Source organism: Besnoitia besnoiti, chromosome I, assembly GCF_002563875.1.
Source record: "Besnoitia besnoiti strain Bb-Ger1 chromosome I, whole genome shotgun sequence".
Classification (NCBI taxonomy): domain Eukaryota; phylum Apicomplexa; class Conoidasida; order Eucoccidiorida; family Sarcocystidae; genus Besnoitia; species Besnoitia besnoiti.
In genome coordinates this window covers 738,176-763,323 of record NC_042356.1, presented here as the reverse complement: position 1 = coordinate 763,323, position 25,148 = coordinate 738,176, and the positions used below count along the sequence as shown (strand labels likewise).

The following is a 25,148-nucleotide window of genomic DNA, read 5'->3' as shown; positions in this document are numbered from 1 at the left end:
AGCTTGACTGAGGGACTCCAAGCAAGTCCCTGTGCTCCGTTTCGGCTATTTGCCGGTTTGCGGCTTGCCTGATAGACGAGCCTCGCCACCTTGAGACTGCCTCGCCTTTGTCTGCGGATGTTTCTGTTGATTTTTTTAGCCGTACCTGTGCGCACAGATAGCTTTAAGCTGTCGTCACAGCAAACCCATCTGACGTAGGCGCCCTATATAGCAGGCTTCGGTGTACTCTTTTTCTCGTAACGGTGCCTTCTCTGTGATTAGGCTTTCCGCCTCGGGTGCTAGATCAGCTGCGAATAGGAGCGCCGTACAACAGTGTCTCTCTGCGTTTCCGTGGAAGCGCTTCCGCGGCTATCTGTGTCTGTCAGGACTTTCACAGAGCCAGCCACAGGCCTGCACGCAATCTACGGTTTTTAGTTCACTTACTTCTACTGTGTCACTCGGACTCCAATGACAGGGGCAACACCGCCAGCTTCGGCGGACAGGGATGTCTCCAGGCATGCCGGAGAGCCAGCGTTGGAGAAGCTGAGCAGCAAGAGCCCAGCAGTTGAGTACAGGGACTTGCTTCGTTCCTATTTCTCCGACTCGCAGAGGTGGCTGGCGCCCCCGCCGTCGCTCTCTCCCTTTCTGCTTGCTCGAGCCGGCTTCCAGTGTGCGGACACAAGAGTGATTCGGTGCCCTCTGTGCGGCGCCCAATGGACGTGGCGCAAGCGAAAAGCGCGAGCTGTTCCGCCTGCGAGTCGCTTGCAGGGAGAACATCTGCAGCAGCGAGGACACGCCCTGTCTTCAGAGAACGGTGAACAAGGAGACTCCAGCGACGGCACGAAGAAGCTGCGCAGAAACGACCGCAGCAGCGCCGCCTATGACTCAGACTTGCCTCGCGCGGCGAGCGCTGCTCGCTCTTCCAAAAACGCTACACGTGGCGCGCCTCCCCCCCCCTGCGCTCCATTCGAGGAGGGAGAGGAAGTCGACGAGGAGGAAGACGAAAACGACGTTCTCGACGCCGTCGCCCTGAGTTTTCTCCATTCTGAGTGCTGTCCGCGCAGGGCGAGCTTCATCTCCCTCTTTGACGTCGATCTCGCCGGGCCGTGGGTCTTGCCGTTAGCTTTAGTGAACAAGTGGAAGGAGCGGTAAGGCTTTTTCGTGCGTGGCATGCGACAAAATTGAGTGGTGTGTCGCGCATGCGGAGTCGGCTCTCTGCTGCACTCGCCTCTTGCGGGCGCTGCGGCAGTTTCGTTTTGACTGTGCCGTTCAAACACGCAAGCTCACTGCCCCTGCTCTGTGGCGCGTTGCCCAGTCGTGGCGCTGTCCGACGCAAATGCCTGATGCGTGTGGGGTAGTCTGCAGCGAGAAACCCGAGCTTTTTTCGCTGCTGCGACTAGTGTGACTGACATGATTGCAGCCCTACTGGTACTGAAATTTCCACTGGATGGGTATGTATATATGGCTGGCCATACGATGACAACCACTCTAGATCTATCTATGGGCTAAGGGTTGTGTTATTTTCTGCTGCCGTCGCAAAACTGGGGTGTGCTGATGTCTCAACGCGCATGTGAGACTCTCTGTTTGTTTCGTATCTTCTGCTCAGGACCGACGCCCTTCAGGACTGCCTAGTCAGCGGAAAGCATGAAGTTTCCCTCCCGCTCGTTTCGCTCCGCAGTGCGATTGGGTACCTCAGCAGCCTTCTTTTAACAAAGTCTCAGTGCCTGGCTGTTCTCACAGAGGGACGCGGCATCCTGGATCCAGTGGAAATAGACGGTGTCTCCTCGTTGACCTCAGATTCAACCGCGGCAGCGTCTACCTCAGAGCGTCAGAAAGAAACGGCGTCGTCTTCGTCTACGGTGTCACCCAACAAGGGGGGCGAGGCCTCTTCGCTGTCACTCCTCTTGCAGCTGATTGTGCTGCTTTTCCATCCGTGCTTCTCGTCGGTGGTTTCCTCCTCCGCGCCGGTCGGAGGTCAAGCGATGCAAGTCGCGGATTTGACAGGCGTTCTCGCCTCCAGGCAGCCAGTAGAAAAGCCTGCGCATCCGGGGCTGGAAGAACCCGACCTCCTCAAGTCCGGTGCCCGAGGCATGGCGGCGTCGGCGCCTGCTCACTTTTCGCTGGAAAGTTGCCGTGGGCAACTCAAGAGTTTCCTTCAGAGGCTGTCAGTGCACGGAAGCACGCCGTCGGACGGCAAACTGTCTCTAGAGGACATTCTCAGGTGTGTGATGGTGGATCCCTTCGAAGTTCTTGCGCTCTTCGGCTGGTCACCTGAGAGGGAAGCGAGTGCGCCGCGTCCCACAGCTCAGACCGTTCAGCCGAGGAGCTCCGCCCGCGTTCGAGTCGAGGCCCAAGCGTCAGGAAGCGCCGAGGACGCTTCTGGGCCTCGCGCTTGCCAAAATGAGGAGGGAGTATCACGTGAAGCGCAGGGGCTTGACGAAGGTGCGGCAAAAAAGCAACATTCGCAGAGCGTTTCAGGGGAACGTAGGATGGATTGTGAGGTTGAGTGCACGTACTGCCTTCGCAAAGTCCAGCTGCGCATGTTCCGCCAGTGTGTCGTCACAGCCGGCAGTCAGCCTCCTTCAGCTGCCGATGGAGAAGCGGAGGAAAAGGCCCACAGAGGAAGCGAATCCTCTGCGCCTCTGTGGAAGGACGCGTGTTCCACGTACACACAGGCGTACTGTGAGACGGTCTTACGTAGCCAGACGAGGCCGGCGCCGGCTTCAGCGGGGGTATCTGCCGCAATCATCACGTGTGATGGCGAGTCAGACTTTGTACTCGGCGTGTATCTGCCATCGCCGCGCGTCGCGGGAAGGGAGCCTGGCGTGTTCGACCCTGTTCGCGCACATCGGCTCCACTGTCCGTACATCTCCAGTGCAGTCTATGGCGGGCCCGCCGTCGTCGAAAAAGTGATATCTGCGCTTCTGCCGCTGCGAATTCGCGGCTTCGAGCAGGCGAGCGCGCGGGAGGAACTGAGGAAGGAGGCCATGCGAGCGTGGCGCTGGAGAAACAAACTGGAAGCAAAGGGACGCGTGCCGCGAGTCACATGCGTAGACACGCGTTGCGAGTCATCGTGAATACCGTCCGAGCGATTAAAGTCAATGCATATACAATGCCTCTCCTCCCAGAGAGGCGTACTTTTTCTCGACTGGTGTCCGAAAGTACCGACCTCCTTGCAACATTAAAGCGGACGTTCAACGCGTCCTTATCTCAATGTTTTTTTCGCTGCCGTTGAGGAGGGGTAACTGCCCAGAGTTTCCAGCGGCTAATCCACTACGCGGTCAGTAGAGCTCCGTAGTCGTTTCCACCATGCTTAGACTAGATCAACAGTTATAGTGACTACAGCTTTCAAGCAACATTTGTTTACAGCTTGTACCGCTACTTTCATGAGCATACCGTTAAATTCGATGACCTTATATGTTCACTCAAATCGAATACACAAAGACATTATATGATTACGGTAATATTGAATTCCGACACATTTGCTTGTGTGAGACTTGGCGCCCGCGACGCTTTCGATGTACCAGTTTCGAAACTCATCGCTCAGCAGAGTTCGCCTCGGGTTATGGGGGGGAGCGGAGCGAGAGCTCAGCCGGCAGATCGAGCATCTCTTAAGGCAGAGAAGCTGAAAAGTTTCCTTGCAGCTTCACAGGCAGGCCTGCGCTTCATTTAAAGTGCTTGATTGCTACTTGTGTTCTGCCGCTACTACGCCATATCAGTGGTTGCGCGCGGCGTTAGCGTACCCGCTGCCGTGCACATAAGCTCAGTTTCACATGTTGATAGTTGCACCCGTCCCTGTTATAGTCTATCATGCTTCCCTCAGAATAGGAAACTGATGTCTGGCAATAAATTGAGAAGCCCAGGTGTTGACCACGCCTCACACATCTAAGACGGCCCGATTCACGTGACGTGGTGATTTGCTGTCTGACGACAGATACATAAATGCCGTATTTCGTCCTTCTACTTTCCTGTCTACACGTTTTCCCGGACTCCACCAAGACTGCTCACCGTAGAACACAAGCGCTGTAGGAGATGTCCCCTTTTACCGGTAACAGAAACTCAGCCCCAGTACCGGCAGCAGTACAATAACTCGTTCAAAGAGGAAATTCGCAAGAGTTCAGCGGCTCAAGGACCTGTGCGGTTGCGAACACTCGCATTTTCACACCGACGTGCGCCCACCGAAGTGCTCTGAAATACCAAAACCACCGCATGGAAGCTGACACCGGAAGAACACAGTGGGAGGCCTGAACCAGTTGTATCTTTTGCAGATGAAGAGCTATTCGTGTCTCCACAAACATGAAGCCTAGTTAGAGCACAGCGTGCAGCTACTAGTGCTTCTTACACGGTGAAGGCGCTCGCACTGTAGTGTCACACCTGAATGGAGTGGCAATTGGTGCGAGATCTACCTGCAGAATTGGCTCGCTAACAAGAGGACTGAGGGTATTTTCTTTGATGGGTTGACTCGAGAGCACAGTCGCCGCTGTGTGAGGTTGTCACCGCGTAGAATGAAAAAACATTCGTTATATATACATATCCGTTCTGCAGGATTTTTTTTACCATTTTCGTGTATGTACGCGAAATAAGGGACGGTTCTTGGTTTGTTGTAAACCCCAGCATGTTGAGACAGCCGAAACTCGTCATACTGTTGGGTATCTACGCTCAACGCCACTAAACTTTCATCTCAAAATCTGGTTGCAGCGTGACTCGCGCAGGAGCGGAGCACACACAAGGGTGTTTTCAGTCGTCTTCTCCATCGTTTCTGATCCCCTCGTCCTCCCTGTCGGGTACGGTTCTAGCGCGTGCGAGACACACATTCATGTACGCGACCTCGTCTCTGAGTCTTCCTTTCCCTCTCGATTCAGAGCAAAATGAAGAGAAACGAGCTCCCTAAACATTTTCCCCTCGACCTTGAAAACACGGGAGAGACACTGCCCGTGGCAATAACAGTCAGTCTAATCGATTTGCACGCACACGGGTGCACACACGACAGATCTGTTGATATTTTCTCAGGTGGGAGCAGGACGAGAGGGGGAAGGACAAAAACGCTGGGAAGAAAACCGAGAAACACCCTCGAGAAGTCCCTCGCACAGGTCGTTGATATGTGTCCAACCCTTCGCATAACACAAAAAGGCCTTTTCAGACTACGACTGATGCGGTAGCTCGCGCAGTACTTACGGGTTGTCGTGACAGTATACAGAACACGCCCTCGAACATCATAGACATATATATATATATATATAAATATATATATAGACAGCTGCTATAGTCTTCTTCACGGGAGTGTAACTTGGGCCGAGCGGCACGGAGATCTCCCTCCAAGAACAACGCCCCTTTTCACTTCCCCTTCCGGTCCATCCCACAAATTTATTGGTCAGCCTGCTCCGCCGGCTTCTCGCCACCTTCCTGCTGCTGCTGGTCTGCCTGCAGGTCGGAGGTCCAGAGCGTAAGGTTGTCACGCAGGAGCTGCATGATGAGAGTGCTGTCCTTGTAAGAATCCTCACTGACCTGAAAACAGAAGACAATTTTAACAGCACGCCGCCATGCAGGACTCTTCTGCGTGTACATACACGAGACCACCAAGCGCGGCCTCAAGCAGGTTTTCGAAAAACCGACATCCGCAACATACCAGACTGCAGCCGATAAACAGGAGCCCCTCAAACGCCTACTACATGCACGATTCGAATGTTCTGTACCCACAAGAAACTTGAGGAGCCCCGCCTCGACACCATGCAGGAGAGGTTACTCTCGCTTACGTTATCGAATTCGGTGATCGCATCATCGAAGGCTCTCTTCGCCATCTCGCAGGCCTGCTGCGGCAGATTGAGGATCTCGTAGAAGAAAACGGAATAGTTGAGAGCAAGACCGAGACGGATGGGGTGGGTCGAGGGAAGCTCAGCCTCCGCGATTTCGGTGGCCTTCTGGTAAGACTCCTGAGCCTGATCAGCGGCCTGCTTCTTGCCTTCTTCACCGCTGAACTCGGAGATGTAACGGTAGTAGTCACCCTTCATCTTGTAGTAGAACACCTTACTCTCACTGTCCTGAAAAGATCCCCCGTACACACACAGCTCCAGCATTAACCTCAGCCGATGTGCGCAAGCGCGGCGCCGAAGCAGTGAACGGGTCACAGCGGACAGCCACGTCATTATCTCCTCCCCCCACTCCCCGTTCTCTTTGGCGTCAATGGAAGCTGAATAACACTCCGACCATGCGCACTACCAGATAATCGGAGTTGGACAGGCAGCAGACAGCGCCTGCACGCACACATGCCATGCAACATACCGAAGTCTTCGGAATGAGCTTGTCGGAGAGAAGCTGAAGGATGTCATGGCAGATCTTGTTGAGCTCTTCCTCAACCTTCTGCCTGTACTCCGCAGCCAGAGCCTTGTTCTGCATGTGCTGCTTGCTCAGCTCCTTCTGCTCCACGGAGGAGATAATGCGCCAGCTGGCGCGGCGGGCGCCCACGGCGTTCTTGTAAGCAACCGAGAGGAGGTTGCGCTCCTCAACGGACAGTTCGTCCTTGGGCTGCTGCTCGTCGAGGCACTTCTCCACCAAGTTCTTCATGGCCTCGGCCATCTCTGTACATACACAGGAGCAAACGAACCGCATGCGCGCGACCCAGCTCTCCACTGGACTGGCGAGTGCCCTCACGTCGAGCTTCCCTTCGCAGGAAGGGAAGCTCACCACCCCAGCACATCGACTGTTCTGCGCAGGGGCTGCTGCTGCGTTCCGCACCAGCACACGAGTGCCTGCCGCTGGCACGAGCCCCGTGTGTCTCGACAGGAGAACAGGCCCGCCGTCGCAGATGGAGGGGGGGGGAGGCATGAGGCGAAACCGCCCAAACACCGAGCGAAACTGGAGAAGGACAGGAAATTCAGACATCCCTGCCGCGACGATCCACACCCTACGCGCTTGCAGTCTTGCGCCGCGCCTGGCAGCGCCCAAGTCGAGGTGGTAGGCAGCAACCAAAAACAACTGGACGCGCGCCTATCCGTCTCGCGTCGAGCTCTCACGCGTAACGAACACGCTCGGTACACACCAAATCACCGGCGACAAGACGGAAACGAAATGCGTACACGCCACACGCAGTGTGCCCCCCCTTCGGCGGCGTTTTTCGAAGACGCGCCCCTGCATCCGTGCAAAAGATGGAAAGCACATCTCGCGGGGCTGCAAAGACGTCACAACACGCTGCGAAAACGCACCGATGGCACAACCGGCCCTGAGATGCGACTTTTTAGCGAGAGAAGCCACGCCGCAAACAGGCACAGACGATTCACTGCAGTACGAGCGGCAGAAAATGCACGTCCTCCAGGGGTGCATGGCGCATCTCTCTCTGCGGGCTGGGGGGACGACGGAAGGTGGGGTTCCGCACGAAGGACGGGCAAAAGCAGCCTGAGACGACGAAAAAAATGTCGGAGAAAGCGTTTTACTACTTCCACAAAAGACATTTATCGGAAGCTTACCGTCATAGCGCTCCGCCTGCTCCGCAAGCTTCGCCTTGTACACGTATTCATCACGCAGATTCTTGATCTCCTCCGCCATCGTGGACACAGGTATGCAGGACAAAAAAAGAAGGGAGCAACGGAATAGGCCCCGAAAAAAGGGAAAAAGGAGCAGAGAAACAAAAAAGTCGCGCTCGGGGTAGATGTGAAAGGTACGGAGTGGTTGGCGTGGAGACGTTTTTGACGATGAAAATGCGACTCTTATCCTTGCTCACCAACAGGAGCAGCACCACAGAGGTACGATATTCCGATCCACCACACGAGAATTCTGGGGGCAGCAGCAGGGTAGTAGTGTAGTACTAGACTCTCTTCTCTCGTCGGATGTTCGAATCACCACGCGCGCGCCGCTGAACGCAGGGGCGAACAGTTCGTAACACGCTGGGGGGGTCGGAGGAGCACCAGCAGCAGACGCGATATGCACCAGACAGGGGGGAAGAGCAGAGTGCGGCGCGCGGAGCCAAGCCTCAGCGACGTCGGCCTACAAAAGCATCTGCGTTGGCAATATTCGCGACCCCGGCAAGGCGGAGAGGGGGGGAGGAAGCGGTGGTCGCGCGTCTTTTGCCGAGCCAGAGATGACGACGACCCGTCTCTCAGGCGGTGGTGGTGGCCTTGCCTCCAAAAAATAGTAGGCTGCCACCAGGCGAGCGGACGACGGCGTCGAGGAGCTAGGAGGGGAAAGCCTAGCAAATCTGGGAAAAGCGCCGTTCCCGTGTACACACCGATTCCCGAAAGACACACACGCGCTACACAGTGCGCGGATTCCACTCGGGGCCCCAACGTCGCCCTCTAGAAAGTAAAATTACCGAGAGCAAGCGCGCCTTGCGGGTGTCCTTCACTGGATGCCCAGCGTTACGCTGTGTCACCGGGGCAGGGTTTGTGCAGCTCTTCTCGCTGAGACAAGGTGGCAAGATTCACCGACGAACAAAGCAGAGAGCTGCAGCAGGCTGCCTAGAAAGAAGCGCAGAAAGAGAGGTTCGTGCCAGAAGCACTGCACACTTTTTTCTCGTTCTAGTCTGCCGTGCAAGGATCGTACAGACCATTCGTGTCGCTCCGGATGAACCGCCGCTTTTTCGATCACCGCTGCGAGCTGGCCACTCTGTTCCGGAAGAGCCTCGGTGCTTTCGGAGTAGAAAGGCGGCGAAACTTTGTGATGTCACCTGCATGCCTTTCAATCATCGACTGAGAGGGCAAAAGACGGAACGACGACTACACATTCAGGGCCGCCCTGGCGTTACGTGGGAGTGGCAAAGCAATTAAGGAAGGAGCGAGTGCTTCGCCCGTTCAGCACACGCACAGCTCTGCTGCCATGTCTACGACACAATACTTACAGCTTGAGGACATTCGCTCAATGTTGAGGGGTCGAAGAGGTTTACTGAAACTAACGGCGATTAGAACTCAGGCTAGCAAACAGCGGCACCTTTTGCCTGCACACTATGGGGAAGGGTCTGCCCGGTTGCAGTATGTTCGGCTCGCTGACCATCCCTACCGACAACAGCGCTTGACTAGACATTCTAGTAGTGCTATTTCGTGGCGGGCTCCCCAGTGATAGGATTGTCGCCCAGTTTAGAGGGCACTAGTGAGTGGTACAAACACAGATGTCGCGGGGGGTGCTTCAGCCGCAGGCCTCACTATTCCGGTTCACGTGCTGCGAGGACATCCTTGCAGCAGTTCGAGCAAGTGAGCTTTCACGTCCCTGTACCTGTCCAGCGTGTTTCGGAGAGCATCTCACAGCCGTCAGGAGAGAGGCGAGATTAGTTTTATTTCTGTGCGCTGTGGGACAGCAGAGTTGCCAGCTGCTGGCTTCCAGTGACAGAACCCATTGTTTCCGGCGCGTTCTTTTGTGCTCATTGTCTTAGGACAGTCTTTGATGAAGCAGCAGAACGAATTCCGCATCTCCGAATTACATGGCCGAAAGTGCAGTGCTGTACAGCCCCACACAAACAGCGTCGGAGAAATTCTCGTAGTGTTCTGTTCGGACGCACCTTCCATTTCCACCAACCCGCTCGTGACAGCCAGTTTGGAATATTTGATTTACCTGTCATCTGGTGCGATGCCAGGCATCCGGCGCGGATCTGTTAGAAAGACGGGCTAGTGCCCGCCAAGCGCTGCGAGCTTCGTTTGACGAGCGTGCGGAAGGGAGACAGGGCACCTTGCCAACACCTGAGACAGGAATTTCTATCCGCCTTCTTTGCAGAGTATGCACAAAAAGCTATATCTTGACGACCTTTGTCTACCGGATCCAGTTCCCTTGTTCCACCCTAAACCCCAGTTTCATGCGTTTCGTTATTCTCAAAAGCATCACGAGAACAGCCTTGCAAACGAAATGCTCCAGGGGTTGACGTAGACAGTGGCCAGGAAGCAATTTCGCTTCGTGCTGAGCTCCTCTCACCCAAACGAGGTTGCCCGAGAATACAATATGCCGAAGCAACCTCTTTCAGTTATCGGCAGTGCCAGGGCACTCAGCCGCGCTGGTCCGTAGAAAAGCACACCCCCTCGCAGCGTGGCGAGCAGCTGAATCAAAGAGAACTTGCTCAGGTGGCGAGGTGCTTACTCAATACACCTGCAGATTCGCTCGTGGTTCCGATTTACTTCACCAGCCTTCGCCAATAAGGCATCCGAGGAGACCAAAGATGTACTGCTTCTCCAGTCTGTACATGGGCAGAAAACAGGTACTGCGGGTATACGGAATATGCCCTTCGTGGCTGTTTCCACCGGCGTCTAGTCGACTTGGGTTAATTGCAAACTGAGGAGCAGCGGCAAGATGCCTTACTGGCCCGCAGTGCCATGAGAAAAGAACCCAGCCACTACTCGTGACCGCCGACATGCCAGAGAAGTCTAACACTGGAAAAGAATGCTTTGACGACGCTTCGCGGAGAACAGTCGGGTGGCCCCGCGACAGCGCACGTTCCGTTCGTACTACCTGCACTGCGGCATCAGCATGCTGTTTTTTTTTCAGAGAAGCAACATGCCCCGCCTACTTCATCTCATGTATTTGCCGTCAAGCCTGCGAGCCTCTCGCACTTGACGAGCTTCCCTCCACGGGAGCACACGAGACAGTGCTCGTCCGCCCTCTGTGCGAATCTATCAGCGCGCGCAGACTTGCGGTCGGCGTGCACCTGCCTGCGGCACCTGAAACCATCCGCTTCCAGTCTCACCCTCTCCTGCTGTTTCCAGCAAAGTCTTAGAAGCCTTCCATCGGTCGCAGCGTCCCCTGGCTGCTGAGTCTCGTCCCGCGCCGCTCAACTCTAGCTAAGTCCTTCACAGAAGACGGCAGAAAAGTTGTGGTTGCCCTTCGCGAAGATCAGCGTCGTCGACACGTCTCTTCGATGAGCGTCGAACCATCTTCACTCTGTCTTCCAGGACAGACCAGACTGACAGAGGCCAGAATGCCTCCGATGGGTTGTTAGTTCTTGGTTACAGCGGCCATCGTGCCTGTGCCTCCCCTGAGGTTCACCCGACTCCCAGCCGTTCCGCAGTCTGGTTTTCTCTCTCGGAGGGGTTAAGCGCAATGCCGCGTGCAAGTGCCATTTTTCCCCGTCTGCACATTGGTAGCTTCGCCTTCTATCGGGGGGTTCGTGCATGCCCCGTGAGACTCCCTCCGCGACTCGATCCTGTTCAGGGCAGAGGAAGAGAAAAAACCCCTGACGTATAAAAAGAGACGCTTGCATGCGCTGCATGTATGTCGTCAGTTTCCATCGTGCGCTGTTCACTGCAAGCGAATTCCAGCCTCATGCCAGGCGTTCGGAGGCACTAGGATTCCGTGCCGCCTCTCCGCGGGAAAGGCGCTCTTGTATGTGTGAATTGGCGGACGGTATCAAAGAGAAGAATTGTGCCGCGAGCCAGCTTTCGCCAAAAGGCCAGAGCCAGACTAACTGCAAGTATCGTGCCCCGCTTCCGCCTCGCTAAAAGAGAGCAGTATCGGCAAAAATTCACAATGGCGACAGATTTCGGGGCGGCCGGCGCACCGCTGCAGAAGGTGGAGGAAGTGGAGGACATTGACGACCCGGAAAAGTGGTTCGACGACCTGAACGCGGACACTGAATTCGCCAACTACGAAGGTGTGCCTCCTAACTTAAGCAAAACACACTCTGGAAGCCTCTTTCTCAGCAGAGCTGCCAATAGTATAGCCCCCACGTCCCGTTGCCGCTGACGACACGCGACTCCCAGCTTCTGCGTTTTCTAGTTAGCTTCAGGCGAAACATTTTTTGACACACACAGAGAGGAGACTGCTCGCTTGTTCGAGGAAACTGGACTGATCGTTTCGAATATGAGCGAGGAGCGTCAGCGCGACATTCCCGCTCTCATCCTGGACTCACTCCCGGCACCCTCGCACACCATGAACGCTGTAACCGAGCGTGCGATCCGGCCGTCTGACGTAAGGGGCGCTAAGAAGCGCTCAGCTTTCTAGATTTACTTTGAAGCACTCTGACTTCCTCATTCAGAAGAGCGTCACCCGCGCTCTCCGTAACATCACAGAGCTGCACAGGCAACGACCGTTAAGACTCAGTCGCTTACTCGCTGCAAGGCTCTACGGTATCTGAGATGGCGGCCGGTACGTGCAGTGTGACTTGTTTCGAAGACACTTTAGTTCGTTACAAATGCCGTTGTAGCCTGATTGGTTGCAGCCCGGTAGAAGGGTGGTCTTCCTCTGCACTCAGAGATTTTTCCGCGCCTCTACACTGGCGCGCCGCGCTTTCTCAACGACGAACGCAGGCAGTATCACCTCCGTCTTGGTCGCTACTTTAGATTCATCTCCCTGTTCTTCAGCCCCCCGGGTGATGAATCGAGTTGTTCCAGCGGTATTGGATCTGTCGTTCACATTTAAAGTCCTGTGTACACCGTGTGCCTCCCTCGCCTCGTGCTTTTCGGCTCGCCCTTCCGCCAACAAACCTGCAGCTGAGCGCGAGCAGAGGCTGAAGCGGACAGAAATCCTGAGGAACTCGGTCATCGTGCGAAACGTTCGACAGACCGACCAACTCATCTCTGAGTTTCAGGTGAGAGAGCGGAGGGAGAAACCGTGAAGCCAGAGGATCGGGATCGTTTGCCCCTGTCCACTGTCGCTCTACCTGTGGGCTGCTCCCTCTCTATCCGTTAAACGTCCGCAACGAACGACTCATCTGCATGACAAACCTGACTATCTTCACATGCAGCAAGGCGTCACGAAGCCTTTGCCTTTCTCTCTATAGATATAATGAGGGGAGTTGTAGAAAAGAGACCGACCAGTGGTTAACGGGGAATGAATTTTGCTGCGGACACACCGATTCAGAGTTCGCTCAGACCCAATCTCGGGAGGTCGTGTGCACAGCTACAGTTGGGTTTCTCGCGCCAGACGAATTCATTGAAAGCCCCGCAAGAAGCGTCAGAGGGCGTTTACCGTCTGCACTTGCCCCAGACTCGGTAAAAGATTCTCCCCTGACTACGTCGAAGGGCTTTCAGCCTCCGCAAAAAACCCCCACACCGGCCCCGACAGCATTCGCTGCGTCATGTCCAGTCCCTACAAGTTTCATCTTCCACGCATCAGGCAGATTCAGAGCGGAAACCAGCGCGAAACTTTGATCGTGGAAGCACCTCGCTGTCGCAGCCGATACAGCACACAGTCGATGCTTGGCGCGGTGAGCGCCTGCCTCCGGGGCCGACGCGGAAGAGCCCGGGAACTCAGTCGAAAGGACGGAACATGAAAACCAAACCTGTAACGAAGGAGAGACAACCGCACTGCGTGAGCTCGTGCGCGTTCACGTTTCTCTTTTTGCAGACGCTCATGAAGCCCGACACCATCACGCTTGGCGTGGCTGACGCAGAAGACATTCGCCACCGCGACGAACAGGCCGCGGAGAGCAAATTCAACGCGAAGCAGGAAGACGCGCTTCGCTTCCAGTATCAAGTCGCGGAGTTCGAGAAACTCGAACAAGTTGCGCGAGAGAGACTTCTCGACCGGCTCGCCGAAAAAGAGCGAGACCTCGTCGCGAAGGCTGAAGACGCGGCGATCCGCGACAAGGAGCGACAGGTCCGCAGACAAGAGAACTGACCTTCTTTTTATTTCCGAGATTTCTTCCTTCGCGCAAGGGGTGGAGTGCGGCACGCGGCAGTCATCTACGGCTTTCTGAGCCTCTCAGAATTCCGATTACAGTGCGCCTCGCACGACAGGCGGGCCGCGTTTCTCAACAGATTCGCCTCGCTTCGCGTCCCGCTCGCTTTGGGGGGTCGTATTGACGTTTCTTCATTCACGGCTTTCCTTTCGCCACCACAACTCCATCCTACATGGTAGCATCCTCTAGAAGTGTCGCTATGCTTTGTGGCGTGTGTCTCAGGATCACCTATGCAAAACGCTGCGAGCTGCGGAGTACAAACTCCAGGCGGCGTTGAGTGTGCGGAAAGGCGAGCTGAAGACGACGTACGGCACGCTGGCCCCAGACAGGGCCTACACGCGATTCGCCAAAGAACAGAAACCTCCAGAAAAAAAGGCAGCCTTCCTCGGTGAGCGCGCGGGCGAAGCTCCACTTCGCGCTGGCGCGCTCACGGCTCCATTTCGATTGCAGTCGTTCGTGCCCAACTCTCTCACGCGTGCACAGTCACCGATTTGTACATGCATCTGTGAGTAAATATGGGCGTAATTGTGCATTCATTCCACATATATGTGGACGTATGCGAACAGAAGAAATTGTTTACTCAGATATCTATGCATATATGTGAGTGCCTATCTCTGTATGTATGTATGTATGTATGTATGTATGTATGTATGTATGTATGTATGTATGTATGTATGTATGTATGTATGTATGTAGGTATTATATATCTATCTATATACCTATCTCGCTAGTATATGTTGTTTACTTATCTGTCTCTATGACCTTCGACCTCTCCACCTCACTAGAGCTGTATCTGGCTTTGCATGGATATGAGTCATCTTTGTATGCTGGTAGGTCGAGTACGCTGCCGTCCTTTGCACTCATTGGGGTGGATCGCTGTCTCTCTCTCATCTGCCTGCCTCTGCATCTCGGTCGCTCCGCTTTCTCAACCACTTTTTTGTTCGCCAGGGAAGAAGTACACCGTGGAGTGGGATCGCGCGCCGCAGCCGCTGCGTCTCCGCCTCGATCTCTGCAGGGCTGTGAAAGACAAACTCCCTCAAGGGCAGTACGTGATTATGGCGTCAGTATGGAACCGACTTGGTAGGCCGCAACGCAGAAGATCTTTCCACCAACGCAAGAAACAACAAGGTTGAGCAACCAGCTTGCGCCGTCCTCGGCATGGCGTGAGCCGCAGAGCCTGAGTCGTTCTGCGTGAAGGTGCACACTCCAAACTAGCTAAAAAAGCTCTCCTTCACAGCGAAAACGGCGGGCACCGAAGCAGCCAACGGAGATCCCTCCACGCCCGTCAACACCTCTTCACCGCTGCGCGCGCTCACGCAGCTCGCTGTTTCACATCAGACCTGTAGAATCGTGCACTGCTGGTCAAAGTCCCTCCGCGGCTCCTTTGTTCTCGTCCCCCGTTGGAGTTTGTCTCTCCCTAAGATCTACCTGGTGTCTTCGCGGCCTGCGGAGTCAGCACCAGGCCTCCGCTTAGCGACCGTCTCTGGCTCACGCCTCAGGTTGCAGGGCGACGCCGCGCGGATGTTTGAGCCTGCGCTGATTCCGCGCACACTTCCGTTTCGCGGCGTTCGGCGCTTGAGACCTGAGAGGGTTTGACTGTTCATCTGTGGTCCTACGCTTGCGCGCACTTCATGCATGACTCTCGCTCTGGGGAGCTTCGCATCTGTCTCGCTCCCTGTTTTTTTGTCTGTTTTTGCCCTGTTTCGCCTGCCTGCGCGTAGGCGGGCACAGACTGCAGTGGCGGTCGCTGCAGCGCCTCGAAGAGCGCGATCGGGAGCCGACGAAAGCAAAATCTGTCCTCAGACAAGTCACCGAGATGCTTGACGACGGCACGCGCAGGGCGAAGGAACTCTGTGGAGTCATCAGCACATCCAGCGCCGTTAGCGCGCCCGTCTCCCACTCCGGACTCTGGTACACAGATGAACTCCGGTACGCCAGCCAACATCGCCACGAATTTTTTCTCGACTTATTGTTGACCTTATTTACTTATTTGTAGATGTTTTGGTTCTGTGCATACGTAATCACTTATGTATTTATATGTTTATTCAGTCAGTTACTTATCTGTTTCCGTATTACCCTATTTCCTGATTTACTCACTAGTTTATTTAGTGAGTATTTACTAAGTATTTGTCTACTCGTTTACTTATCAACTTGTTTAATTATTTCTTCTTTTCCGTCTTGCCTTGTTGCTTTGTTGAGTTGTTTTTATCTCTTTCCGGTTTTTAAAGCAACCCTCCATCATTTCGTTTTATGCATGGACTTTGCCGACGAGCACAAGACACACCTGCGCCAAGACGAGCCTTGTCTGCATGCGTTGGCTTCTACAGTCGCAAGACTGAACCCCAATATCCAACGCCGGATTCAAGTGAATGACAATAAATATATCTCCGCATGCACAGCAACCTTCGCAGATGCAAATCACACGTATATATGTATATATATATATCTGCTGAAAAATGCTGTGCGCCGGTGTTGCGCGGTTGATGAGTAATGTATCCATACTCTTCTTTTGTCGGCGGCCTCTGATCGTCCCCACATACAGGCAGAGACACATGCAGATGAACATTCCTGGCGATCGCCCAGATTTCGAGCTTTCAAAGGCCCGGCGCTTTGCTGCGTGTGCGTTTCAGCTTTGATCAGACGCTCTACATGGCCTGTCCTCCGGAGAGAGATATCACACCCTCGATGTGTCTGGTGCTGGAGCTCTACCTCCTCAGAGGCAGCGCCTCCCCCGTGGACAAGGTGAAACTCACGCAACTCGGCAAGCTCTCTGACTGACGCCCCTGGAAGAAGACAGCTCCAGCACCCGCCAGTAAAAGCAGGTCTCCCTGCTTGCGTCAAGGCGGAAAAACATCCATATATATATATATATAAATACAAATACAGTTTTAAAATAGATATCGTTGTATAGGCGTGGCAGATCTGCGGCTGTGCACGAAACACAGAGCGGACGCCTCAAGGCGAAGAGACGCAACGCGGGACGGTCAGGGGCTTCCTCAACTCTGGCGAAACGCGCCTACATGCGCATCCATACACAAATGCATATATATATAAGTCTACATATGCATATATATATGTCTATATATGTTTTTGCATCTCCGTGCCTATGTATGTCTATCTATGCCTATATCTGATACATACTACACATGTATTTATATATGTCTACATATATATATGTATGTCTAAATACATGTATATACATGTATATATGCACATATTTGCCTATGCGTGTCTATACGTGGCCTTACATGTATATCTATCTCTATATCTATATGCATACAGCAGAGCGCGGTCGCAAGCTTCTCGGCGTCGCTGGAACACTCGTGAGGGAGCCGAACGCACCTCTGTAGGTTTGCGTTTCTAAGAAGTGAATCCGCTCACGAATTTTACCGAATTGCCTGCAGGTCGTCGCGTGGGCTGCGTTCCCACTCGTGGACTCGGACTTCAGACTCATTCGCGGCTGCTTCAAAGTGCGCTCTACAACAGGAAAGCTGTGAAAAAGGGGCCGCCAACCCTAACCCCTGACCCTCAGCGCGTCCATTTCTTTTCTGCTCTGCCTGCGTTTATGGCTGCGGCTGCATGTCTCAGTCGGTTGCGCTCCTGTGCGCGCTGGCGTGCGGCGGGGCTGACCTCTTTGCAGGGTGACGGGCGATGCAGTTTTCAGGTTTGGGGAATTCCTTTTCATCGCTCACCGGATGGAAGACACTCTTGCGAGCTGAGCAGCAAACCGTTGAGCTTTGCGAGTGGCTCGCGCGGCTCTCTCGCGTCGACTTGCCGTCTCCTATCTGCCTGTTTGTCTCTACTGCGGCGTGTGGCGGAGCCTTGTTTGCTTCCAAACGCACACAGCCATGCACTGACTAAGCTACGCGAGCATATATATATATATATACATATATATATATATATAAGCACAGACATATGCGTACCGCGGAAAATGCTGAGAAATATGCATTTGTACGTATATATAGGTAACTATGCGTATCTGTGCGCGCACATCCATTCCATATAGCTATATATGCGTGTGCACACAGAAGCAGCCTTTTACTCAGCTATCTACTTATTTATCCATCTATTTACGCATGCTTGCGGCGCAGGGTTATGGAGCGGCATTTCGATGTGCGCTCTAGCGTGTCAGCCACGTGGGAGTTATTGTCCTGCTTCTTTGCGGTCTCAGCTGCCGCTGATTCGCGGCAACGTAGATCCTACAGTCACCATGTACGCGCAGTACGAGAAGCTTTACAGAGAAGATGTGCAGGCTTGGCTTTGCAACCTTTACTTCCGCTGCGACCCGCTGGCGAAGTACTCAGCAGGGCAGCTCGAGTTCGAGGTCTTGCTGAACTATACCGGCAACCTGCTCAGCGTGAAGAAGCGAAATCCGCAGCGACCTGAGCTGACGCGCGCGCAGCTGCGTGAAAAAGGTGCGCGTAAATCGCCGAAAAACCGGAAAAAAGAAAGACAAACGAGTCCGAAGCGCCGCTTTTGAACCCGCTGCCGCCTCGCGCCGGCCTCTCGCCGGGCGGGCGCGCAGCGGCTGAAAGCGAACGTGTGCGAGAGAACACACACGCGGATTCCGCGGGGTTTGAACGAGAATTCAGCACTGTAGCGACAAAAGCAGTATACTGCGATGGAGCCTTCCAGGCGGAGAGAGACGCTTGGCTGTGGTGCCGCTTGCTGGCGGCCTCCTCAGCATAGCCTGCAGAGGGAAGACGGACGAACGACCAGGTGAAAGAAAAGGAGAGAGGAGAGAACACCTGCAAGCGCGCGCAGGGCGCAGCGACACCCCAGGCACGCCCAAAGCTAAGCGCGCTCAAGAGGAGGAGTAGCGCAAGCGGTCGAGTGGCGAGTGCCTTGGGGGCAGCGCGCAGGTTTTCGCGCGAGGGAAGAAGAGACTTTTCAGGCGCGTGCTCAAGAGAAAGCTGCGCGCCTCCGTAGTCGCGCCTCTCGTGTGCGCCGCACACCACCTTGCCAAAGCGAGGCACGCTGCGCGCTTCTCGCCTTTCTTCTTGTCTTTGACTCTGCAGCTGAAGAGAGCGTCAACGAACTCAAGAAGGCGCTCCACGAGCCTCACGACGTGTTGCCTGGTAGGGGTGGAGAAAAGCAGAAAACTACACGTCTCGTGGTGCGTGGGGAGGCTTGACAGCGGCACGCATGCGTTGCATCCTGGTTGAGAGAAGAATGGCCGCGGACGGCAACTGAAAAAAAAACGAGGAAAAAGCTCCTCCACTCGCTCTCTCCACTTGCTCAGCAGAGGCGTGGGGTCTCGTCACCCACCGCATCGCCTTTCATCGCAGGAGCGTGGCGCTTCACACACAAGCGCGCGAGGAGGACGTTTCCTGCTCAGTTTTTGCGTCAGAAACCCCTTGTGCAACGATCTCTCCTTGCAGATGCGGACGACGCGCTGATGAAGGACGGAATTCGCGCAGTGAAGACGAAGGGCATGGAGGACAGCGTCTACCGCCCGCTCATCGATTCTGCGGACTTTGATCAGTTTCGCTACGCAGGTGACGCATTGTCGCGTCTCGTGCAGACGAGAAACACCCGAGCTCCCTTCGCGAAACGCCCGTACTTCAGAGTTCCCTTTCTCTCTCTCGCCTTCATATTCATATCCACTGGACGCATCTGCATGCTTGGCACTGAGTTGAGGATTTCTTTGAGCACACCAGTAGACCTAGCTCAGTCGATTCGCGGCTCACAGCTCAGTGAGGCTCTCTGCATTTCCTCCTTCGAAAGAAGCTCGCACTGCGCAGCCGTTTGAGTTGCAAATTCTTGGCGCTCGCTGCCGTCGCGTGCCCTCAGTTACTTCTGGGCACACACTCGTGCGCAGCAACGAACTGCGGCGGAAGGCGAAGTACATCGCGGACGAGCTTTTTGGCGACTTCGTTCTCTCCTCAGACGTCCGCGAGATCGGTACGAGAGAGAAAAAAGATACGCATTAGAAATAGAGTGTTTCTAATCGCAAGCTCTCTCTAGAGGCTCACCTGCATACAGAGACACACAGAATAATAGGGAGCGCCGAATCGTTTACGCACAACAGATTCAATGGACAAAAGTAAATACGTAGATTTACAGATATCTTTTTTCGAGGACTTTCCTACCTTCAAGATACGTGCGTCCTCCACAGCGCGGCACTACATGGTTGCAAACACGCCCAGGCGCCCCGCGGATACACACATACACGCATACATACATATATACATACATATAAATATATATATATATATATATATATACGGGCATTCATACATACCGCAGCACAACGGCGTACGCGTAGACTTGCCTGTCTGTTGCACCTTGGTGATCCGCGTCCGCTGCGAGCCGAGGGGCTTTCCCGATTTTTGTTTCAGCCTCTCACGTGCGAAGACGGCTTGTGACGCGTGTGCGCAGGCCTCTGTGCGTTCGCAACGATTCTGCTTCTGCTGGCCTTCTGGGTTCGAATCTTCCTCCACGCCTTTGGGCAGGCGCTGCTGCTCGCCGCCTTCCGCGTGCCCATCTACCAGTTCGACGTCTCCTACGTGATCGTCTACATCGGCTACGTCCAAGTCAGCCTCCTCCACAGGTTCACCGCACGGCGAGCGACGCCGTCGCGGAGAAAGAAAACACACATATCCACATAGATACAAATAATATATATTTTGTATTAATATATGTATAAATATATATATTATAGCGATTGCTACTGATTTATATATATATATATATACTACATGGATTATTGCACTGTAATAACATATATACTGATATAATATATATATATATATATATATTGGTATATACTCATATATACATTGAACAATAATATATATATATATATATGCGGAGAGGCTGAAGTCTGTGTTGTAGGCCTGTGTAGCTATGAGGACTTCTTGAGGAGAGAGAAGCGCGGTAGCGCAGAGGACTCCAACAGCGTCTCGGCCGCGTTTTTTTTCTTATCTCTCAGGATCTGCTGACTGCGGACAAAGAGGCCGCCGTCGTTCTCTCGGGACCGGTCATGTCGTTCTTCGCGTTCGTTCTTATGGGCGTCGTCCTCGCACTCGCGCAGAGCAGCTTCGGCAGACTCCCGTCCGTGGGTAAGCCGCGCGAAAAAGTCTCTTTTCTATTTTTTTCAACGTCGACACGCAAGGCTTGCGTGGCTGGCGCGTGTGCCTGGCGAGCGGAGGGCTCGCGTTCACCGGCGCCACCAGAGTCAGATTGCGACTTCACACACCTGTCACACTGAAGAGGGGAGGTGGGAGGGGGGATCGTTTTTCTCTTCTTATTGTGTTTGCGTAGATCTGGGAGTTTCCGTTTCGGCTACTTGGATAATGGGCCTTTCCCCGGTCTGCCTTATCCGCTGCCGTTTTCTCCTCCTCCCACTCGCTTAGGGCTCGCCGCCAGAGATTCTTAGCCCAGCTCACGTAGTGCCTCCAACGATCAAGTCGCGTCTGTAACTGAATCTTGTTTGTAATGAGGGAGTCATGAGCCGACGTGGAAGCGCTGATACAACGCGAGGATAAATGCAAAACTGAACTAGACATCCAAGCTGTAGTTAAATACCTATAGCTGAGTAGTACCTTTAGATTTGCTTAACAGGGAAGAACGTGAGGCAAGTAGGTAGCTACAGAAATGTAGACACTTTGAGTGGAGAATGCAGAGATAGCAGCAATAATACATGGATGAGATGCAAATTAGCTGCGACTCTCGCTGACTCTCTGTGTCTGACGCCTTGCGCACGAGTCCAAAAGACGTCATAAGACAGACGCAAGTCGCAAGTCGAGCCCGCAGAGCGCGCAGAGGCTCCTGTGAGGCAACCTGAGACGGGCGTGGAGGTCTGCGCGCGACTCTCCCCGCCGCGCGCAGGAAAAGGGAGTGTGTAGCGCCAAAGCGCTTTGCGTGAATCTGCTGTTGTCCGCGTCCTTCGCAGTCTACAGATTCGTGCCTGCTTACGGCCTAGCGGTGATTCTAGATCCGGAAGTGACGCTGATCATCGACGCCGCCGCCTCAAACTGGACTGGCGACTCCTTCAAACTCTACAACCTCTACCAGCTCCGCGAGGGAAACGGCGTCGTCGGCATCATCTTCACCTTCCTCCTCTACGCTGTCTTCTCTGCCGTCGCGCTCCTAGTGGGCTCCTACTCACGCGGAGCACATACACGCTTCGTGCTGGTGAAACCCTAAAAAAGTTCAAGAATGCTTGGAAATATCCATATGCGTATATATATGTATATGTGTACATGAGGAAGCGTAGTTCACGCAGAAGCAAATGCGAACGTGGCACCGCGCCCCTCCGTGCGTGAGCTCCTGAGGAGAAATTCGCTCTCCCTTTCTGCGGTGGAGGATGTAGAAGACCTGCGCGCGTTTCCCTTGCGACGCACTCTATTCATACACGACTCGAGAGAGATTCTAACCTCTGCGTTCATATATCTCCCTCGCAGCGTGTGTCTGCCCCCTTCCCTCTCCATCCAAACGCGCACATATGAGAGCCCGTATGTATGCAATCTTGTGAGCTCATAGGCATACTGATATTTGGTAAAATGGTAGTCTAAGGCGCGAGCTCGAATTTCAGATAATAGAGCTAGGTCAAGGAGAGAGGACGTGAAGAGTGACAGACACCGCTCTTGGATGGGAATACTTTAACGCCGCATAATATGCCGAAAAGTAGGTTGTGCACATGTCTCGTTCGATTGTCTGTGCGATTTTGGCAGACTTTTTACTACTACGTGACGCAGATACACAGACACGGCCGCGTGCGCGACACGCACCGCCGCTTGACGGCAGACGAACCCGACTTCTTCGTGCCTCTAGACAGAGAAGTCTCCACGAGGTACCTGAAGTGGGTATGCCACAACGCCAAGCAATTCCGCGGCGCCGAGGGAGAAACGCGGACGATCCAAGTCACCGACTTCATCGGTAGGTTGGAAAACCTCTTGTCTTTCTCGCTCGTGCCGTTCTCCAGTCGTCGGGCTACATATCTCTCTCCAGTTTCAGAAACATTTTTGCAACAATTTTAGTTTCTCTTTACTTGCTTGTGGCTACACATAGGAGATTTTCTTCATGTCTGTTGGCGTACTCGCCTGGGTAAGCCCTCTTTGCTTTTCCACCTGCAAAACCGCACTCGAGACGACTCCCTCGACGGTCGTTTCCTCGCTATTTCCTCCTCGTTTCATCTCCCTCTCGCTCTGCCGTCCTCAGTGATCCTCTCTTGAGATTGCTGCAGCGTGCTAGCAGGCGCTGGCATTGCTGCATCTCCGTGGATCTCTCTCTGTTCACCCGAGCGCCCAGTTGTCAAGTGTACCCCAGCGCTGCGCCTTTGCCGAGTGTCTCCGCCGATCGCCGCGCCGGTCGCTCCTATGGCACTGATTCCGCCACTTTTTTTCTAATTTTCCTGAATATTTGGATTTCTTCGCAGTCGACCGCGAAGACCGCGCCGCGGTAAAGCGCCTCGCCAAGCTGGGCGACGTGGCTACAGGCGTTCCGGACGACGATGACGGCGAAGGAGATTTCGGCTTCGGCGGGCACGACTCGAAGTTCAGGAGCTTTTTTCGCGCAAAGAGAACAGATGCAACAACCTACGTCTGCATACACACAATCAATCCGACAAAAGGCACGAAGACGCTGTACAGACACTTCATGAGGTATGCGGCTCTTTGTTGCGACGTATTTCCTCCTTTCCCTTTTGTGCGAATCACGTCTAGAACATGGCGGGTGTGGAATACGCTTAATGCAGTAGGGTGTGGAAATCCAACACGTTTAGCTTAGACACTTTCTCTCCTCACAAAGAGCAACAACCGAGTCTGGCGACCGCCAGGCCGCGCACGAACGGGCTCCGCGGACTTCTGCATGCGCGCGTGGCGCAGTGGGATGACGTTTTCAGCTTTCAGGTAGCTGCGCCTGGCCTGTGGCGCGCACACCTACATACACGAGCACATCCACATATGAATGAATACATGCATACATACGTATACATATCCACACATACCTAATTACGTATACGCATATCCTTACATAGCTGCTTACCTACATATATATATATATATATATATGTACATACCTACATACGTGTACATATACATACCTACATACGTCTCCATAACAATACATAGCTACTTACTCATACCTATACATAAACATCGACATACGTACATCCCTTTTAGGCCTCTTTTTTCGCCTTCCTACGTTTGTCAGAATTCACTTCGCTGCCTGCAGGGGCTTCCGCCCCCGATTTCTTTTTCTTGACACAGTGTGTGCACACGCATGCGCAGAAACCGTGGAATTTTACCCTCAGATATTCCGACGGCGCGATCTGCGAGTTGAATCCGAAGGAGCCTGCGAAGCTGCTTGCCGAGAGAAAGGCGCCTGAGACCGTTACGCAAGTTCTTTACGACGCCGCGACGGGCGAGGCGCGACAGACGGAGGAAGTGTCTCTCGGCAGCTGGCTCCGTGACAGCTTCGGCGATCTGCCGCCGATGATGTCAGCGGAAAATCCTCAAAAAATCCAAAAAAGTTCGCACGCGCCTGCGCTGCTCAGCAGCAGCCCCAGTGCGCCCGCGCCGAATCCCCACACGCCTTCGAGGGGGGCGAGTGCTTGCGACGGAGGCGAAAACGAAACGTGCGCGCCGCGTGCCTCCTTCTCGGGGCTGCACACGCTGAGCCGCGAGGCCTCTGCGGCGTCGCGCCTCAGGAGAAGATCTACCGGCGCGGCGAGCGCAAAGAGCGAAGCTGGACTGCCCAGATCTGAGGAGAGTGAAAAGTCGCGCGAATCCTGCGAGAGGAAGGGATCTTCGCGCGATGAGAGAGGCATCAGGAGCCGTTCAGGCGACTCGATATCCTCCAGCAGAGGCAGTGCCGCCACGCTTTTCCAGCGAGCGGGTGACGCAGAGATGAACCCCGCAGAGGGAGAAGGCGAAAAAGATTCGCACGCGGGAAGTCCGCCAGAGAACGACTCTTTCTTTAGTGAAGAATGAAACGACGCGCGTCAAAAAATGCAGCTCACCCAGCAAACGTGGATGACTCAACTCTGAAGCACGCGGATTGAGGCCTGCGCGGCCGCACTATTTAAAGAGTTCGTTTAGCCGGCAAGAGACTTCAACAGAGATCTTCTAGTCTTCCTATATGTTGAGGAAACGTGTGATTATTCTGCGCGTGCGCACAGCGCGCGTCTCATAACCTTTCTGTCTGAAAGAATATGTGCTCCGCCGCTCGCTGCTTGCGTGCCTTATCCGTGAGGGGTATGTCTGGGCCTTTCCTCTCCGCGGTCCTCTGTGTTGCATCTCTCTGAAGAGAAAAAGTGTCTTCAGCTGCATTCGCCAGCCACGCGATTCATCTAAATTCGGCGCCTGCCGCGCGAAAAGCGAGGCAGAGCGCGCTCGCGCTAGAGAAAATGATAGGAAAAAGTTCTTCTCGCGACTCAGCGACGCGCTGTAGACGCCCCCCCGTCGCGAAAGGGAGACACCTGATCGACACAAACACGAAAGGAAAACAGAGCACGCACGAGACAGAGACTCAGCGCACACACAGACGCAGGGGAAGAACCCGAGGCTTCTTTCGGCGGGCATCGCGCGGAGACCGTGGCAGCACATCCACCCTCCACATGCAGAGAAAAAGAATC

At 54.2% G+C, this 25,148-nt stretch overlaps 3 protein-coding genes across 3 annotated transcripts; 2 read left to right on the top strand and 1 right to left on the bottom strand.

The window, feature by feature from the left end:
* Positions 1 to 447: 447 nt before the first annotated feature.
* Positions 448 to 3,056, top strand: BESB_001170 (uncharacterized protein; the record flags this gene model as incomplete). Its single annotated transcript, XM_029358872.1, has 2 exons — positions 448 to 1,127; positions 1,586 to 3,056. The coding sequence occupies 2 exons, from the start codon at positions 448 to 450 to the stop codon at positions 3,054 to 3,056; spliced, it is 2,151 nt and encodes a 716-aa protein (XP_029221784.1).
* A 2,287-nt stretch (positions 3,057 to 5,343) lies between these two features.
* BESB_001160 (14-3-3 protein) lies at positions 5,344 to 7,518 on the bottom strand (the record flags this gene model as incomplete). Its single annotated transcript, XM_029358871.1, has 4 exons — positions 5,344 to 5,484; positions 5,733 to 6,017; positions 6,259 to 6,554; positions 7,440 to 7,518. The coding sequence occupies 4 exons, from the start codon at positions 7,516 to 7,518 to the stop codon at positions 5,344 to 5,346; spliced, it is 801 nt and encodes a 266-aa protein (XP_029221783.1).
* Positions 7,519 to 11,412: 3,894 nt separating this feature from the next.
* On the top strand, positions 11,413 to 24,504 carry BESB_001150 (uncharacterized protein; the record flags this gene model as incomplete). Its single annotated transcript, XM_029358870.1, has 18 exons — positions 11,413 to 11,536; positions 12,375 to 12,472; positions 13,231 to 13,482; positions 13,787 to 13,952; positions 14,513 to 14,644; positions 15,286 to 15,493; positions 16,195 to 16,306; positions 16,969 to 17,034; positions 17,739 to 17,982; positions 18,586 to 18,645; positions 18,949 to 19,065; positions 19,361 to 19,471; positions 19,949 to 20,103; positions 20,502 to 20,631; positions 21,465 to 21,664; positions 22,246 to 22,450; positions 22,950 to 23,175; positions 23,826 to 24,504. 18 exons carry the CDS (start codon positions 11,413 to 11,415, stop codon positions 24,502 to 24,504), a joined length of 3,285 nt encoding a protein of 1,094 aa, XP_029221782.1.
* Positions 24,505 to 25,148: the final 644 nt, after the last annotated feature.